General features: G+C 48.6%; 1 protein-coding gene across 4 annotated transcripts in view; it reads left to right on the top strand.

Moving 5' to 3' along the window:
* Positions 1-17,151, top strand: part of CLIP1 (CAP-Gly domain containing linker protein 1) — an 82,016-nt gene that overhangs the window by 34,746 nt on the left and 30,119 nt on the right. For 2 of the 4 annotated variants that reach the window (XM_040987063.1, XM_040987067.1), the window contains 7 exons: positions 8,490-9,434; positions 10,905-11,021; positions 13,378-13,435; positions 14,559-14,642; positions 15,270-15,426; positions 15,995-16,160; positions 16,258-16,473. In XM_040987063.1, the coding sequence (XP_040842997.1) occupies positions 8,490-9,434; positions 10,905-11,021; positions 13,378-13,435; positions 14,559-14,642; positions 15,270-15,426; positions 15,995-16,160; positions 16,258-16,473 (1,743 nt within the window). Of the gene's footprint in view, positions 1-746; positions 780-3,570; positions 3,676-8,489; positions 9,435-10,904; positions 11,022-13,377; positions 13,436-14,558; positions 14,643-15,269; positions 15,427-15,994; positions 16,161-16,257; positions 16,474-17,151 lie in introns of all 4 variants that reach the window. The other 2 variants (XM_040987065.1, XM_040987066.1) reach the window with 2 other exon arrangements.

The raw sequence follows: 17,151 nt of genomic DNA, 5'->3' as shown, positions 1-17,151 counted from the left end.
TCGTAGTAGTCCATAGTAAAGCCTTGTGCTTTATCTCGGCTTTTTTTCAGTCAGGCAGTGTGAATCCATTCTAACCCTGTAGAAGGAATAAAGTGTTTGTTCTAATGGTTGATTTCTAAAAATATTGGCACAGTAAAAAAAAAAAAACACTACTCAGAGATTTTTTCTTTATTACTATTCCTGTTAGTTTTTGTATTAAATAACACTGCTAGATATATGACGATGTAGATTAGGCTTTTCAGATTTTGCAGATGTCTTTGATTTTAGTGAAAGGCGTGGCCTGTGCGATTCTCAGAATGAGCGCACAGTATGCTGTGATGGGGCTCTGTGCTCCAGCGGGCCCTTGGGTTTCCTTGCATCCTTCCCAGTTGAACTCTCTCCTTTCTGGTCACTTAGGGCTCAAAGTTAAATGGTTTATCAATAATGATATCTTCTTCGCTCATTTCATACTCAGTCACATTCCTCTAGCTGACTTTTGTGTTGTTCTCATCCATTTAAAACTGCCCCCCCAAAGCCTCATTAGAAATTCCATATCATCATCTAATTTGTATGAATTACAGCCTGTGATGTTTTGGGAAGGGTTGAGTTAAAATAGTTACATTAGCACTAGATTAGTATAGTCTGTCTGATAAACTCACTTGAAATTAATCAAATAGTTACCTTGAAATCCTAACACATATTGAAACTTTAGTTGAATTTGTTATTTTGTTGTTTAAATTTTTTTTTTTTACTTTTTTTGCTGATAGCAAAACAGCCAGATTTCTGAAGATCCTGAGAATGTAAGAGGTCACTTAACTGTGGATACGTCCTTGTTAACACAGATTGATTACGGATTAAAATGCATACTGATGACTCAAACACTAACTGCGTTATCTGACTGTGGGACATTGACTTTAATACTTTTGTGCATGTGGCTTTCAAAGCAGTTCCATTAGTGTCCTGAAGAAATCGTATGTAATGGCTAGACTTCATAAATACAGTTATTTAAAGAATAAATAGGCAAATTTTTACTTTATAAAGAATTTTGAAAAAAAAAAAAACTTTACCTTTTTGGGGAACCTGGCTGACTCCCATCCCCCATTTTCTAGCATCTTCTAATTTTGATATAAGTATTCTGAAAGAGACGGCAGCTGACTAAAGCATAAAACACTGGAAATGAAGAAATAGTGACTATTCCCCAGGGCAGTCTCTCGCCCTGCCCAGTTGATGCCCCTTGAGAGCCAGGACCGTTGTGCGCCGCCCTGCTGGCCAGTCTCCGCCAGTGCACCAGGTCGGGAGCACAGGTGGTGGTTGCTCCAGGGTTCCCCCGAGGTAGCAGGACCAGTGGCAGACGTGTGAAGACGCTGTGTGGTGAATGTGTTGTTACTGAGGAGAGACTCCCCTAACCGGAGTGTCATATTCTTGACTTCCTCCTCCTGGTGAGGAGCAGACGCCTGACAGAAAACTCTCCAGCCAGAGCGGGGCTCTTGTTGCACATGGCCAGTTCCCCTGCTGACCAGGAAGTCCCGAAGACACCAGGGGACGCAGTTAGGTTGAGGAACAACCTTCTCCCCCTGACCCCCGCTCCCACCTCCTGGCCGCCTACCTAGACAGCTCAAGACTGGACTTTTCAAGAGGCCTTTGTTCTGGAGGGTTCCTTTCTGTGCAGCTCCTTCCGTGATCTGGGTCTCTCCTCTCCTCCCAAACCAGGCTCCGCTGCACCCGGTGTCAGTCTGCATGGGACCTTCCTCCCGCCTGCCCGTGCGCTTCTCGCAAAGCCTGCGCTTTTCTTCTCAGCTCCTGTGTCAGGCCTTGCCTCTTGAGACTCTGTGTTGTATTTTGAGAAAGAAGTGAGGTCCAGAGGAGGGCTGTTCTGTTGTGCAGTACGTTCCAGCCTGCGGATTGGGGGTGCCGTGGCCGCCATGGAGTCCATGGCACGCATGTGCACGGCGGTCACGAGGCTTGGCTGCACTGCTGGGGACAAGGTGGCGGGAGACGTGGGGACCGGATTCCTGACCCAATGGCCATTGGAAGAAAGGCGCCAGAGCCCTGGGAGCCCTTGGCCTTTTCCTCTCGTTTTTGCGTTTCACTCCCAAAGGCTGTGGCCTGGCCCCTGCCAAGAGCAGGCATGTTGAAGTGCTTCTGCCTACAGCGCCTGAGGAGCCAGGGAACTATCCAATTAGCTCTGAATTTTAGTTCATTATTTTCTTGGAGTTTAAAGAGCTGAAGAAAAGAATTTAAAGTTTTTTTCTGTTGGTTATTTTTAAGCATTCCATGATGGTTTTTCTGTTTCCCAAGCACACTGACCTCTCGAATGCACTGAGGGCCCCAGGAGACGCCTAGAGGGCGTGACAGTGGTTGTCACCTGTCCACCCTGGACCCACGCTCTGCACTGCTCTGGGCCGCTTTGGAATCTGTTGCCATTTCCCCATCATCCGTCATGGTGCAGCCTGATAGATGAGACTGGTGAGCACAAGCAGATGCTCGGGCTGGCACGCGGCCTTGAGCTGCTGAGAGCCCCGCCAGCTTCTCCCTGCCGACCCCTGAGTTCCCCTCTTGGGGCAGAGGAAGGGCGGCCCGAGGCGCAGATCACTTTGGTCAGTTGCAGTTCCACTGCACTTGGTCCTCCCAGAAGTTACCCTTCTGTGCTCCATCAGATTAAGACACATTGAGAGGGAGTGCGAGGTATCTGGGAGGCCACATTAGGTCTGACCAGCTGTTTTTGTGCCAACCAACAAGCCTCACGTTTCTGCGTTGCGTGACCATTGCTTGCCTTTCTAACCTCTGAGCTGATGGAAGTTACGGCACCTCAGGATGAAAATGTCAAGTCCCGGACGGTCGGCGTGAAGCCCTTCTCCTGCTCTGCGTCTTGCCTTCATCATTCTAAGTGCATTTTGTCACCCCTTGGAGTCAGTCAGCCTTGGGAGGAAATGAGAGCTCTCCTGGGCCTTGCCCCGACTCAGGGAAGACGCTGCTAAGAATGGCCGCAAAGGCCAAGGGCGAGCTGCGCCGTCCTGCGTTCTGCTCCCTGGAGTCCCGGCCTAAGAGTTGGTACTTGACCACTGTTGGTGTCAGGTGGTGGGTCAGAGCAAGAGATTCACTCCCTGGGCACCAAGGACACTTGAAGGTCTAGGATGTTACCGTCCTCATGGTTAGGTGACAGTACAGATCGTCCCATGGGCTGGCCACTTAGACACACGAGAGGGACGGGTAGCCACTGACCACTGGGCACAAGGGCAAGTGATAGTTCAGAGGGGTATTAACTGTGCTAATTGGTGCTGATAAACTTCACTTATCAATATAACTGATATTTGGCTGCATGCATCTGACACCTCATCTCGCCTTGTGTGTTCTCCGTTTTCCTTTCTCGATAGCCTAGCTCATGTGCCCCGCCCACCGTCTCCCTGTCCATAGTGTGTCCTCACCCCAGCCCCTCAGTGCAGCGCCATCCTCTTCCTGTACCCACCCCCTCTGTGCGTCCTCTGGCGGAAGGTGCCCGTGGCTCAGCCTTGCATGCCGCGCTCTCCTCTCTGGTGCTGGCACGTCACGGCAGCACTGTGGTGTTCTCTTCCTCTTCCTCTCCACTAACAGACGCAGACCAAACTGGAGCATGCCCGCATTAAGGAGCTTGAACAGAGCCTGCTCTTTGAAAAGACCAAAGCTGACAAACTCCAGAGGGAGTTAGAAGACACTAGGGTAATGGTTTTCGCTATTTACCGAAGCAGTCCCATGTGTGTGAGTGGCGGACGCCTCGGGAGGCTGGCCCTGCAGTCTGCCTGAGCCTTGACCCAGTGGTTCACCCTTCAGTCTTGGGACCATGCAGGCAGGTGTTCCTGAGCCTAGACTAAGAGGGATGCCCAGATGTGTTCTGTCAGACCTCTTGTCAAAGTGAAGACTGATTCCTTCAATTCAAAATCAGAAATGACACAGCTAAGTAATTCGAGATTCTTCATATTAGAACCTCAAAATGCATTCCTGCAGTTGCTACAAGCAGTCAATTGTCCTCTTGTTCTCTTACACCTGGCTGCTGGATTTTCTTAATAATTTTTGTTACTTAGGCCCCTTTTCCTGCCTTTCTCTCTGAATGTCAAGGAGAAGGACATGGTGACCTCAGCTCTTTCTATTTTTTCTTTATTTATTTTTTCCTGGCTAGCGGATCTCTCTCCTTTCTGATACCGAGAAGATGGACATCTCAGTGGTCAGGAGGGATGTGTGCTTGGTTTTCAGAGCCAGAAAGACAGTCATGTTTCAGCATGTTGATTATTAAAACATGTATGAAGTGTTTACTGCATTATCCTAAGTGCTTTTTTTTTTTTTTAAGATTTGTTTATTTGAAAGGCAAAGTCACAGAGAGAAAGACCCCTCCATCTGCTGATTTATTCTCCCACATGGATGTAAAGGCCTATACTGGGCCAGGCTGAAGCCAGAGCCTGGAGCATCGCCTGGTCTCCATATGAGCGCAGGAACCCAAACTCTTGGACCATCTGCTGCGTTTTCCAGCAGCTAAATTAGAAGTGCAACAGCCAGGCCGCACTCGGCCCACTGCACCACACTATCAACTCTATACTAATTACTATACAAGAAAAGAATTATTCATTCTCACCATCTCCCTGGGAAGCCGGAGGTATTGTTCCTGCTTCCCATGAGAACACCGCCGCGCGGACGTGAAGCAGTGTGTCCAGGGTCACAGCACGCGGCTGGGGAATGGGGAGCTTGATTTGTACCTGTGTTTGTTTTGTCCTTGAAGAGTTATGTGGCACTCATATTCATATAAAATAAGTGTCCACACACACTTTTAAATCATGAATTTAACTGATTGCCTAAACTGCCTAGATCTAAACTTTAAACTTTGAAAAATCACCTTGTATCTGAACAAATTTGAGATCCTGATTGTAGCAATTTCTCTTAACAAGAAATCACTGACTTATCTAATAATCCAGTGAGTTCATTTTTCTTTCCTACATTGTGTTTTTGTCTCATTTGCCTTATAGTTAAACATTTCTCCTAGGTATTTAAGAATGAAAGAGGGGATAGGGTGGTGAATGACAGCTCTGCTGTCTGTTTCCTGAGAGGCAAAGACTCAATGTGGGAACTAGAAGGCGCAGGTGGGCCCAGCCCTTTGTGTGGCCTGCTGGCAATGTAAGGATGTGTGTTTCTTTAAACTCTGACCTCATCTCCTGTGTCTTAGTTTTGTTGGCAAGCAGCTCTCACGCTTGCTTTCTGCACTCACAGCACAGGGTTCTGAGCCCACCGAGGAGAGCCTGTCTCTTCTCATGACAGAGGTAGCTGCTGGCCCTTCACACTTGTGTTGTCAAGCATGGGAACAGCCACCACGTCCCTCTGAGCAAGCCCTTTACAGCTCCTGTCAGCTGCTAAGTCAGCTCACCATGGGATGTCAGCAGGCACGCCCAGTGCTGTGGTGATGCTAGTTGGGGACAAGAAGTGACTCCCACATTGCATGGCCTCCAGCAGTTGGGAGAGGCAGATGCACAGGTGGTTTACGCTCTGGGAAGTAAAATTACAAGTAGAAATGCTAAAGGTTTTACGAAAGTCCACAGAAAGAAAAATCACACTTTTTTTTCTTTTTTCAGTTTTTTCTATGACATTTTCTTAGCCTCTATTCTTGGATAAGAATGACAAGGATACTTCAGGAAGTTTGTGGACAATAAAATTAAAAGTCAATGCTAAACTTTCCAAAATTCATGCTGATGACTCTGCCCTCAAAAAAAAAAAATCATGGAAAATGCAGATTATGAAAAAACTGGATGTGGATGTGGTGGTACAGTGGGTTGAGGGGCCACCTGCAACCCTAGCACACCTTAGGAGGACTTGTTTGATTCTCAGCTGCTCCACCAGATCATGCTCCTGGGAAGGCAGTGAAGGGTCACCCCAGTTCTTGGGCCCTTGCCACCCACATGGGAAACAAAGGTGGTATTCTCTGCTCTTTGTTGGTGCCTGGCTCAGCCCCAGCTGTCACAGCCATTTGAGGAGTGGAACAGTGGCTGGACGATCTGTCTCCCTCCCTCTCTCTTCCCCTACCTCCTTCCCTCACTTGCTCCTTTATTACCCTGCTTCTGAAATAAGCCAGTTAACTGGGAGTGGTGTGTGGCACAGTGAATCAAGCCATGGCTGAGAACTTTTCATGTTGGAATGCCAGTTTACATCCTAGCTGCTTAGCTTCTTCGTGGGCATTTTGGGAGGCAGCAGAGGAAGCATGAATCCTGGGACCCTTACTGTTCATGTGGGAGACCAGGGTGTAAGTCCTGTCTTTGGCTGGCTCAACCTTGAGTGTGGCAGGTATCTGGGGGAGTGAGCCAGCAGATGGAAGGGGTTTTTTTTCTCTTTCTCTCTGCTTTCCAAGTAAGTTTTGGAATAGCCAGAGCTGAGTCAGGCAGAAAAGCCAAGAGCCTGGAACTCAGTCCTGGTCTTCGAGGTGGGCCCCGGGTTACCCTCTGCTGTTCCAAAGCTGTGCACCAGCAGGAAGCTGGTCTCGGGAAGAGACCAAGCTCAGACCCAAGCACTGTGATATGCAGTGCAGGTGTCTGCAGCACCATCTTCATAGCTGCTCTGTACACCTACCCCAGCCCTGCACCTCTCTCTTAAATCCATCTTCTGCAGGCTTGGAATATCTTTGCATAACCATGAAGCACAGCAGTTCTGGTTAGCTCTTAAACTGTTCTAGGACTTGATTGTGCAATTTTAGAGGCCTAAATGTTTTCTTTTCCTCTTTTTCTTTTTAAGTATTTGCTTGTTTTTATTGGAAAAGCAGAGTTAAAGAGAAGAGGAGAGAAAGACAGGAAGATCCTCCACCCATTGGTTCACTCTGCAAGTGGCCGCAGTGGTTGGAGCTGAGCCAACCTAAAGCCAGGAGCCAGGAGCTTCCTCTGGGTCTGCCATGTGGGTGCAGGGTCCCAAGGCTTTGGGCCATGTTCTACTGTTTTCCCAGGCCACAGGCAGGGAGCTGAATGGGAAGTGGAGCAGCTAGAATTCAAAACAATATCCATATGGGATCCTGGTGTGTGCAAGGCGAGGATTTAGGCACTGAGCCATCGTGCCAGGACCTTTTTTTCCTTTTCCCTTGTGGATATTTTACTGATATCACACCTTGAAGGTAAAAAGAAGAAAGGAAAGAAGCAGGCTGGTTGCTTTTTGTCCCAGTAAAAGCCAAATGGGAGATTAAGTTTGGGATTTTAGAAATACAGGACTCATTGAAGTTTTAGAAGTATTTATGTTTTCTTCTATTTCCCAGATTAGTCAAATGAATTTTTATACCTAAAGATACTATTTTCCATGTGTTCAGTGGGGTAAATTATTTTAACAGGTGATAGCTGGAAATGATTTTCTAAGACCGAAAGATAAAAGTTAGTGTTTTTCCTAGCCCTGGGGTGTTTACTTTTTTAAACTCCAGAGCTCAAACGGAATCAAAGTATGTGGGGCAGCTGGGAAGTTGCATTTCAGACTCACATTCCAGGTAGTTCATGTGTGTACAGTTACACCTGCGAACCACTGGGTTGGGGGAATGAGATTTGGACATCACAATGCTGATAGAATTGTAGAACTAAAATCCGAAAGGGGACTCGGGGTCTGATTCTTACCTATGATTGCAGGTAAGTACTTATCCTTCTTTGTCTTCAAGAGAACAGGTTAGTAAATTAACCCTACATTGTCCAGTGGAGGTTTTTATTCTACAGGTGACGTGATATTCATTGAAACATTCAACAGGTGATTTTAGACCTTTTATACGGAAGCGCAGCTCATGATTTTTTGGTACTACACTTCACTTTTTAGTAAGTTACGGGTGAAATTAAGTTTACTAATATATTTAAGCCAATTCACACAATATTACCATTTTCCCGTGTCCTCAATACAAAGAAGTATTAGCAAAATACTTTATGTTCCTTTCTCTTCTATGTTTTCAAGCTATGATGTGTGTTGTATGCTTCTAGCACATCTCCCTTCAGCTGAGCCCCTTTTCAATGCTCGGAAGCCACGTGTGGCTGACAGCTGCTGGCCGGGACACGCAGTTCTGTGAGATCCCCTCCCCACCAAGAGAAGCTCAGCTTCTGTACAGCAAGGGTGAGGTGGCGGGGAAGAGACTGGTAGGACGAGGAGCATCCTTTTTCCAAGCAGCAAGATGCATCAAAGAGCTCTGGGAGTTTCTGTTGCTGCTAATGTAACGATTGGTTGGTTGGTGCTTCCTTGGTCCCTGCTTCTTTAGAGAGAAAAGTATATGTTAGAGTTAAACTCAACATCAGTTTTACATTTCTGAAGCATCTCAGACGTATGGAAGCGTACCCAAGATTCATAGTCTTGGATTGGAGCTACCAGAATCAGGCTTACATCACTGGTAGGGTCAGAGAACTTACTGGCTGTAAACACTGGTAAGAGCTTGACTGCTGTGGGAGATGGGGGAGTGATTTAAGATCCGGGGGCCGGGGTGTTTAAGAAAATAAAATCATCCATGATTTGCTGTTTAAATGATCCCTTCTTCTTTGGACTGCTGTTACTAGGTGGCCACGGTGTCAGAAAAGTCACGTATAATGGAACTGGAGAAAGACCTAGCATTAAGGGTACAGGAAGTAGCAGAGCTCCGAAGACGCCTGGAGTCCAGCAAACCTGCCGGCGATGTGGACATGTCGCTCTCCCTTTTGCAAGAGATAAGTTCTTTGCAAGAGAAATTGGAAGTCACCCAGGCTGACCACCAGAAAGAAGTGGCTTCTCTGAAGGAGCATTTGGGAACCCAGGAAGAAACCTTTCAGAAGGAGGTGAGAAGTCTTCAGGCCACCACCGAGAAGCTCTGCAAGGAGAATGAGTCCTTGAAAAGCAAGCTTGATCACGCCAACAAAGAGAACTCGGACGTGATCGCGCTGTGGAAGTCGAAGCTGGAGACTGCTATCGCGTCCCACCAGCAGGCCATGGAGGAGCTCCAGGTGTCCTTCAGCAAGGGTGTCGGGACAGAGACGGCAGAGTTTGCCGAGTTAAAAACGCAAATAGAGCAAATGAGACTGGATTACCAGCACGAGATAGACAGTCTGCAGAGCAGACAAGACTCTGAGCGGTCTGCTCACGCTAAAGAGCTGGACGCCCTGAGGACGAAGCTGCTGAAGGTCGTCAAGGAAAAGGAGGACAGTTTGGAAGCCCTCAAGTCCAAGCTGGACAGGGCAGAAGACCAGCACCTCGTAGAGATGGAAGACACGCTAAACAGACTGCAGGAGGCCGAGACCAAGGTAAAGGAGCTAGAGGTACTGCAAGCCAGATGCACTGAGCAAACCAAGGTCATTGATGATTTTACATCACAGCTCGCGGCCGCCAAAGAGAAGCTCTTGGATCTGGACGCCCTTGAGAAGGCCAGTTCCGAAGGTAAATCGCAAATGGAGACGCTTAGGCAGCAGCTCCAGGCGGCCAGGAAGCAGGTAGAAGCTTTAGAGATGGAGAGGGACGCCGAAAGCGGCAAGGTTTGTATCCATGTCATCTTCTGTTTTTCTCCACTGGGCGTTCTTAGTTTGGATCATGTGTTACTTTTGAGTTGTGACAGCCCAAGCCTTCATCCCTGATTTGATTAGAACGAGGTGCCTTGCCCCATGCCCCCCCGTTGGGTGTGGCATAACATCTTCCAAGAATCTGGGACTTGGCCCATCTGAGGAGACTAGAGAACCTGTGGCCCAAATGTGTGGATTTGTGTTAATTTCCTGTTATCTAGGAATTCCTTCACTTTATCATTGGGCTGTACTGTGGAAGCTTAGCTCTCATCTGTAACCTCTGTTTAGAACAGAGAGTTCCCCCAAAGTGATGGTGTTCAGATAAACGAGTGAAAGAACAAGTGAGAGGCTGATAATAGCTCCCTTGCTTCCCAGCTGCACTGTCACCTTGTGTGTTGGCTGGGGGGTGGCCACAGCCCTGGCTCTGTCCTGATCACAGGAGACTAGACAGGTGTGCCTTTGGCCAGAGCCTGGGAAGCCACAGGAAGCAACAGCAGCTCCGTGTCTTCACCAAGAGCCTTGTCACATATGTCAATTTGATCTTGATGGGTTGTCCATCTTGAAGTCGTCCCTTCCCTGTGGAGGTGCTAGCTGAATTCCTGGAGCTGTCTGCAGGAGAAGGAAGAGTTGTGATGGTTAAATGAGGGTCACGAACAGGCTATACAACATTTTCCTCAAGTCTCCTCCTATGCTTCCAGAATCCTGATCAGACAGGAGGCTGATGCTCGCTCCAGCTGGGTCTCTCACCTTGAGAAATAGTGAAAGCCCAGTTTTTTTTTTTCTTAAAAGATTTATTTATTTTTATTGGAAAAGCAGATATACAGAGAGGAGGAGAGACAGAGAGGAAGATCTTCCATCCGATGGTTCAGTCTCCAAGTGACCGCAAGAGCCCAAACTGAGCCAATCCGAAGCCAGGAGCCAGGAGCTTCTTCTGGTTCTCCCACCTGGGTGCAGGGTCCTAAGGCTTTGGGCCGTATTTGACTGCTTTCCCAGGCCACAGACAGGGAGCTGGATGGGAAGCAGAGCTGCCAGGATTAAAACCGGCGCCCATATGGGATCTCGGATGTTCAAGGCGAGGACTTTAACCACTACACTATCGTGCCCGGCCCAAAAGCCCAGTTTTTAATGATTATTGTGAAGTGGTTTTAAATTTTTATTTTAAATATTAGAGAGCAGTCGTGCTGTCCTCGTGCTGGCATTCCAAGAGCGGGCTTAGGGAAGAGTCAGGAGTCAGGCAATTCGGAAGAAGCCATTAGGCATTCCTACCTAGATGTGATTGATAAGTCATGGGCTTCTTTGGATTTAAGAAAACCCAACGTTTTATTCCGTTCAGCTTTGTTTTGATGCGTTTGTTTCTCATACATTTATTTTGTTTTGTTTTATTCTCATCCATTTTTTGTTTCCTTCTGTTCATTGGCTTCTGTACCATGTGATTCTGTGTGTTAGGCTAGTAGCGTTACCAAAGAGCTCCAGGGGAAGGAGTTAAAACTTACTAAACTCGAGGAGAACTTGAGTGAAGTCAGTCACGTGAAAGAGGCCTTGGAAGCAGAACTCCAGGTCTTGGTAAGTACCCTGCCGGAAAGCCAAAGCTCAAGGTGCGCGCTGCTTTTGGTTTGAGAGAGAAAGCTGTTGCCCCTGAAGTAAGCCAGAGCTGCTGAGCGGCTCCTGTGCCCCCTGAGGCCGTGTTCTGGTGGACTGTTAGCTGTGGGCAAGTAATGACCTGGGGGGGGTCTGGCCCCAACCCCAGCTAGTCACAAAGGTAGGTATTGTCTTTTCCCTCTTTTTTTGCGACCTGTACGCTTGCCTTGGTAGCTGCTGCTTTGGATGCTCCGACAGTTGCTCAGCACATCCTGCACAGGTCCCTGGCAACGAGCGGCCTGGGCCACCGGCGCCCTCTGTTGCGGGGCAGCTGCTGCCTCCCCAAGCCCACTAGTTGAAACAATTGCAGGAATTCTTTCTTATGACGCAGTTTATGGCATCTCATAAAATTACTTTTCCTTTTGTTTATGTTCTTTTTTCCCCCTTAGTTTCAAGCTTAGACCTATTTTACCTTATCGTTCCTCAGTTTTCTTCCTTCCTGCTTTGCCTGTTGCACCAAACCCCTGATCTTTCTCATGATCAGTCCTGCAGACCCCAGGCGTCGGGCGGTGGAGGAGCTGGGTCTCCTCCCAGCACCCTGCGTGCTCCCGGTCCCTGTAGACCGCAGCAGGCAGCTCACAGCTGCGCGAAGTGAATGTATGAATGTGGCAGAACCAACTTGTCCTTGCTGGTGTGAACCTGCTCTCTGCACGTGACTATAGAAGTGAAGACAAGTTAAAGCCGAGCCTGAAATTGGGTTCCTTTGTCACAAGGCCGTGATTGCTTGCTTGTTAGTGAAGGAGAGAGGTCGATCTCATTCAGCAGTTCAGCCCTCAGGTGGCCAGGATGACTGAACTGGGCCAGACAGAGCCGCGAGCCTCCTCCAGGTCTGCCATGTGGGCAGTCCCTCACTGCTTTCTCCACGCGTTAGCAGGGAGCTGGATTGGAAGTGGAGCAGCCAAGACTCAAACCAATGTCCATACAGGATGCTGATGTTGCAAGTGGCAGCCAAACCCACCATTCCACGGTGTTGGCCCCTTAAGATACAATTTGTTTTTAATTAAAAAAAATTTTTATTTTTGACAATCTTTACGTAGTTAATTAGGGTAAAAAGGTTCAAGGTCCTTAGTAAAGTGGGTAAGACTGCTATTTCCATATTCTTTCCTTCATGTTTAAAGGGGGGAATTGAGGGAGAAGGCCCACCCAATTTCCCACCCTCCCCAGGTCCCAGATGTAGGTTATGCTCCGAGGTTCTTGCTCAAGTGGTTTTGATAGTTCAGTAGTTATAAGATATATTTTTTAAATACTCAGTTGACACGTGTACGTGGAAAACACCTCTGTCAGTGTAAATGTTCTCTTAAATACTCAGTAGACAGGTGTGCTAGGGAACACTTCCATCAGTGTCAACATGCTTTTGCTGCATTTTGAGAGAAGGCGTTGACCTGAGAGTCAGTTTTGTGATTTAGTTTCCTGTATGAATTTGCTTTTCAGTTCATGTCATCTTTCACATACATGGAGGGAGAGAAAGGAAGGAAGGTGCCTGGAGGAGTAAGCAGAGCCCCAGGCTTGCTTCCGTGAGAGGACGGGATCTAGGCCCGTGCGAGCCCACGCGAGCCCACGCGAGCCCGTGTGCACTGCCGATTCTCAGGTGTGCAGATCACCTTTGTTCAGAGTGTTCTCTCCCAAGAAGGCCAAGCTTGAGGAAGGACAATCCTCTGCACATCCTGAGATGAAGGCAGAGCTGACCACACCAGGAGGATTCTTAATGAGTGTTCCTCGGTGCTGCTCTTGTATGTTAGCACAGTGGGTTAAGCTGCCGATACGTATGCACACGTGCACGCACACACACACACACACACATGGCTTCACTGTAATGTGCATGTCTAAGAGTTGTTGCCTGCACCACTGATGTTCCATATGGGCGCCATTCATGTCCCGGCTGCTCCACTTCCCATCCAGCTCCCTGCTTGTGGCCCGAGAAAGCAGCAGAAGCCGGTCTAAAACCCTGGGACCCTGTACCCGTGTGGGAGACCCGGAAGAAGCTCCTGGCTTCAAATTAGCTCAGCTCTAGCCATTGTGTCTATTGGGGAGTGAGTCAATGGATCTCTCTCTGTCTTCCCTCTCACTTTGAACTCTACCTTTCACATAAAAATAAAATAAATCATGATCCTTCCTCCCACCCCCCAAAAAAGGAGAAAAAGAATTATTGCCTTCAGGTTTGTGTTATTTTAATAAAGTGAAACTAGTAGCAGAAGTAAATGGTATCATAGTTGTGCCTGATGGAAGCTTTCATTATTAGAAGTCTTTCTATTCTGATGGACCGATTTTTTTTTTTTTTTAGAAAGAAAAGTTTGCTGATGCTTCCGAGGAGGCGGTCTCTGTTCAGAGAAGTATGCAAGGTGCGTCTTTCTCGAGGGTGGATGTGTCACTTGGGGTGCATCCTGCTCTCACTGGAGTTGGCCTTGAATGCACAGAGTAGGCGCTGCCGGCAGTCTTATTCCAAAGCCCTGCAAGTGCCTGCAGGGCACAGGCATTGCCATCCTGAAGCCTCAAACCCAGTTTGTCCCTTCCTTCTATATTAAAACATAAGCATTCTGGGCCCAGTACGGTAGCCTAGTGGGTAAAGCCCTTGTCTTTTACTCCCAGGATTTTATGTGGGCACCAGTTCATGTCCTGGTTGTTTCACTTCCCATCCAGCTCCCTGCCTGTGGTCTGGGAAAGCAGTTGAGGACAGCCCAAAGCCTTGGGACCCTGCACCCATGTTGGAGACCCACAAGAAGCTCCTGGCTCCTGGCTTTGGATCAGCTCAGCTCTGGCAGTTGCTGCCACTTGGGGAGTGAACCAGCAGATGGAAGATCTTTCTGTTCTTTCCGTATAATCTGACTTTCCAATAAAAAGTAGTTTTTTTTTTTTAAATGTGAGTGTTCTTAGGGAAATTATTGTTTTGTTTATATAATTTCTTGTTTTTCTGGAAGAGAGTGAGCAAGCAAGCTTCCTTCTGCTGGTTCATTTCCCAAATAACCACAATAGGCGTATCTGGCCCAGGCTGAAAACGGGAGCCAGATACTTCAGTCCCAACTGCCGTGTCAGTGTCAGGGCCCCAGCACACGGGCTGTCATCTGTCCCGACTGCCGTGTTGGTGTCAGGGCCCTGGCACGCGGGCTGTCGTCTGCTGCCTCTTCCGGCGCGTTTGCAGGGAGCTGGACCAGCCCTCTGATATAGGATGCCAGTGTCATAAGCAGTAGCTTAATTCTCTGTGTCACAGTGCTGGTTGCTTAAACATCCATCATTAAGAATCTCACTGGGCTTGCTTCAGTGAGGAGAACTGAATATGAAGGGGTGCCCAGAAGCCCCGATGTCCAGCTGCACTGTGACAGGAGAGGGCTGTGTGCTGGATCTTAGGGTCATGGACAGTGAGACTTTGTATTTCTGTGTTCTTAGCTCTTATATGATTTAGTTGGATTATAAGGCAACCAAGAACAGATGAAATATATTAAAATTCTCTAATTTTATCCTAAATAGAAACTATTAATAAGTTACACCAAAAGGAAGAAGAGTTTAACCTACTGTCTTCAGAAGTGGAGAAGCTGAGAGAAAACTTAGCAGGTAAGGTGTTGTCTTTGGTTGCTAAGCACTGGCTCTGTGGTAGACTTCTCGGGCGCTGAAATCCTCGCAGCTCATCACACTGACACCGGTGTCCTCCGCTCTGGGTGGCCACATGTTGAGCGACACCTGTCTGAGACCTATAAGCTTCTGCACGTTCTCTTCGTTTTGTGGTCTCGCCATTCCCACTGCTGTCCTTGATCCCAGCCCAACCGTTGGTCCCTGCTTATGCTCTTGCCCTGCCCCTCTCTGCCCGTGCCCCTCTAGCAGCCCCACCTCCTCCTGCCGGACTTGAGCTGCTGTGGTCAGGCCCCGCCAGCTCCGGGGTCTCGTCTCAGTGTTCCTTCCCTGCACTTGTTACTCTCGAGCTGTATGGGCCTCCTTGCTGCTACGCGTGCGTTCCCAGCATCTTCCTGTCCCAGAGCCTTGGCACTCTTTCCTCACGTCCTTCAGGTCTGTGCTGAACTGTCAGCATCTCCGTGCTGAGCCTCCCACCTCCTTTCCCTCACCTCTCTCCCTTTTGCGGTCTGTCTTACTGTCCGTTGTCTTTGTTAGAAGGTGATATTTTTGCACATGTTCCTCAAGCAAGGATGTTGTGCTCAGTTTACTCCTGTTTCCATTTGCACTCAGATATGGAGGCCAAGTTCAGAGAGAGAGATGAAAGAGAAGAACAGTTGGTCAAGGCGAAAGAAAAACTGGAAAAAGACATTGCAGAGATAATGAAGATGTCAGGAGACAACTCCTCCCAGCTGAGCAGAATGAACGATGAGCTGCGACTGAAGGAGAGGTGCGTGTGGCTATGTCAGAGTGTCTGCATGCGGCCGGCCTTGTGGTACAGTGAGTTCAGCAGCTGCTGGCATCCCATATTAAAATGCTGGTTTGAAGCTTGGCTTCCAATCCAGCAGCCTGCGAATGGCACTGGGGCAGGCAGAGGAAGATGGCCCAGCCACTTGGCTTACTGCGAGCCATGTGGAGTTCCTGGCACCTGGCCGAGGTTGGGCTGGGCCACGGGCTGGATGCAGAAACTCCATCCAGGTCTCCCACAGGAGTGGCAGCAGCCATCCCTACTGTCACCTCGCCTCAGCCCCAGCTCTGCCATCTGTGTGAAGCCCGAGTCCCGAGCCAGAGCCAGTACTGAGCCCTGTGAACGCCTGTGTGGGTGGCAGGCGGTGTAACCAGTGTCTGAAGTACAAGGCTAAATGCTTACCTCTGTTGTTTAGTTAGCCTGTTTTGGGTAGTATTAAGTATTTGTGGATTTTTGTCATCATTAATATAATTATTATTAGTAATATGTTTTCAGTAGAATTCTAATTTTTTTTCTGAGAAGTCACAGTTTGTATTAAAACTTACTGTAGATGTGTAGAAGAATTACAGCTGAAACTGACAAAAGCCAATGAAAATGCGAGTTTTCTGCAGAAAAGCATTGGAGAAGCAGCTCTCAAGGCCGAGCAGAGCCAGCAAGAAGCAGCCGGAAAGCATGAAGAAGAGAAAAGAGAAATGCAGCAGAAAGTGCTGGACCTGGTAAGGGGAGAAGAGGTGGGACTTCCTGCTGGCATGGAAGGCAGGGGCGGTCTAAATCTGACTGGGCAACTCACCTCTTCTCTTGTGATTCCTGCAGGAAAAGCAGGTGGAAACAAGCCACAACCAGTGTCAGGACCTGAAGGCCAGGTACGAGAAAGCCAGCTCGGAGATGAAAGCGCAGCATGAGGAAACGCTGCAGAACCTGCAGAAGATGCTGCTGGACGCTGAGGAGAAGCTCAAGGCCGCCCAGCAGGAGAACAGAGACTTGCAGCAGGAGATGGAGGAGCTGAGGACACAAGCTGACAAGGCCAAAGTGCGTCCCGGGAGGGAGTGGTCGCTGCCCGGTAGTTCGCCACGCCCTGTGCTGAGGCCGTAGGGGGCTCTAGGGCCACAGACCTCTGGCCTCGCTGACTCAGGCCGCGGTTCCTGGCAGGGTGGCGATCACATTTCTTGTGACTTCCACATCCTCTACCCTTTGCTACTGCTTTTCAGGAATGGTGACAGCTACAGGTGTTTTCCCGAAGGGGGGGTCCTGTGTAGCCATCACCACCTGTCCCCATGCTGTTTGCTACACAGCTGTCACAGCTTTTCAGGTGGCCTTAGCATCCTCTACCTGCTTGTGGTGGGCTCTGGTGTGGGAAAGCACATGGCTTGCTCTTGGCCGAGCTTAATGCCACCTGAAACTGGAGTGGGGAGAGGCCTGCAGAGCAGTGGGAGGCAGAGGCCACAGCTGTAGCCAGGGAGCCAGGACTGGGCAGAGCTTGGCTGCAGAAGTCTCTCAGGGCAACCAAGACAGAGCTCTGTGGGTCAGGGTCTTTTTTCTCTTCTTTCTCTCTCTCTCTTTTTTTTTTTTTTTTTTTTTAAAGATTTATTTTATGTTTTGGAAAGTCAGATATACAGAGAGGAGGAGAGACAGAGAGGAAGATCTTCCGTCCGATGATTCACTCCCCAAGTGAGCGCAATGGCCGATGCTATGCCGATCCGAAGCCAG

Source organism: Ochotona curzoniae, unplaced genomic scaffold, assembly GCF_017591425.1.
Source record: "Ochotona curzoniae isolate NIBS_2020 unplaced genomic scaffold, NIBS_Ocur_1.0 contig_46, whole genome shotgun sequence".
Lineage (NCBI taxonomy): Eukaryota > Metazoa > Chordata > Mammalia > Lagomorpha > Ochotonidae > Ochotona > Ochotona curzoniae.
This window is presented reverse-complemented; position numbering and strand designations above follow the sequence as displayed.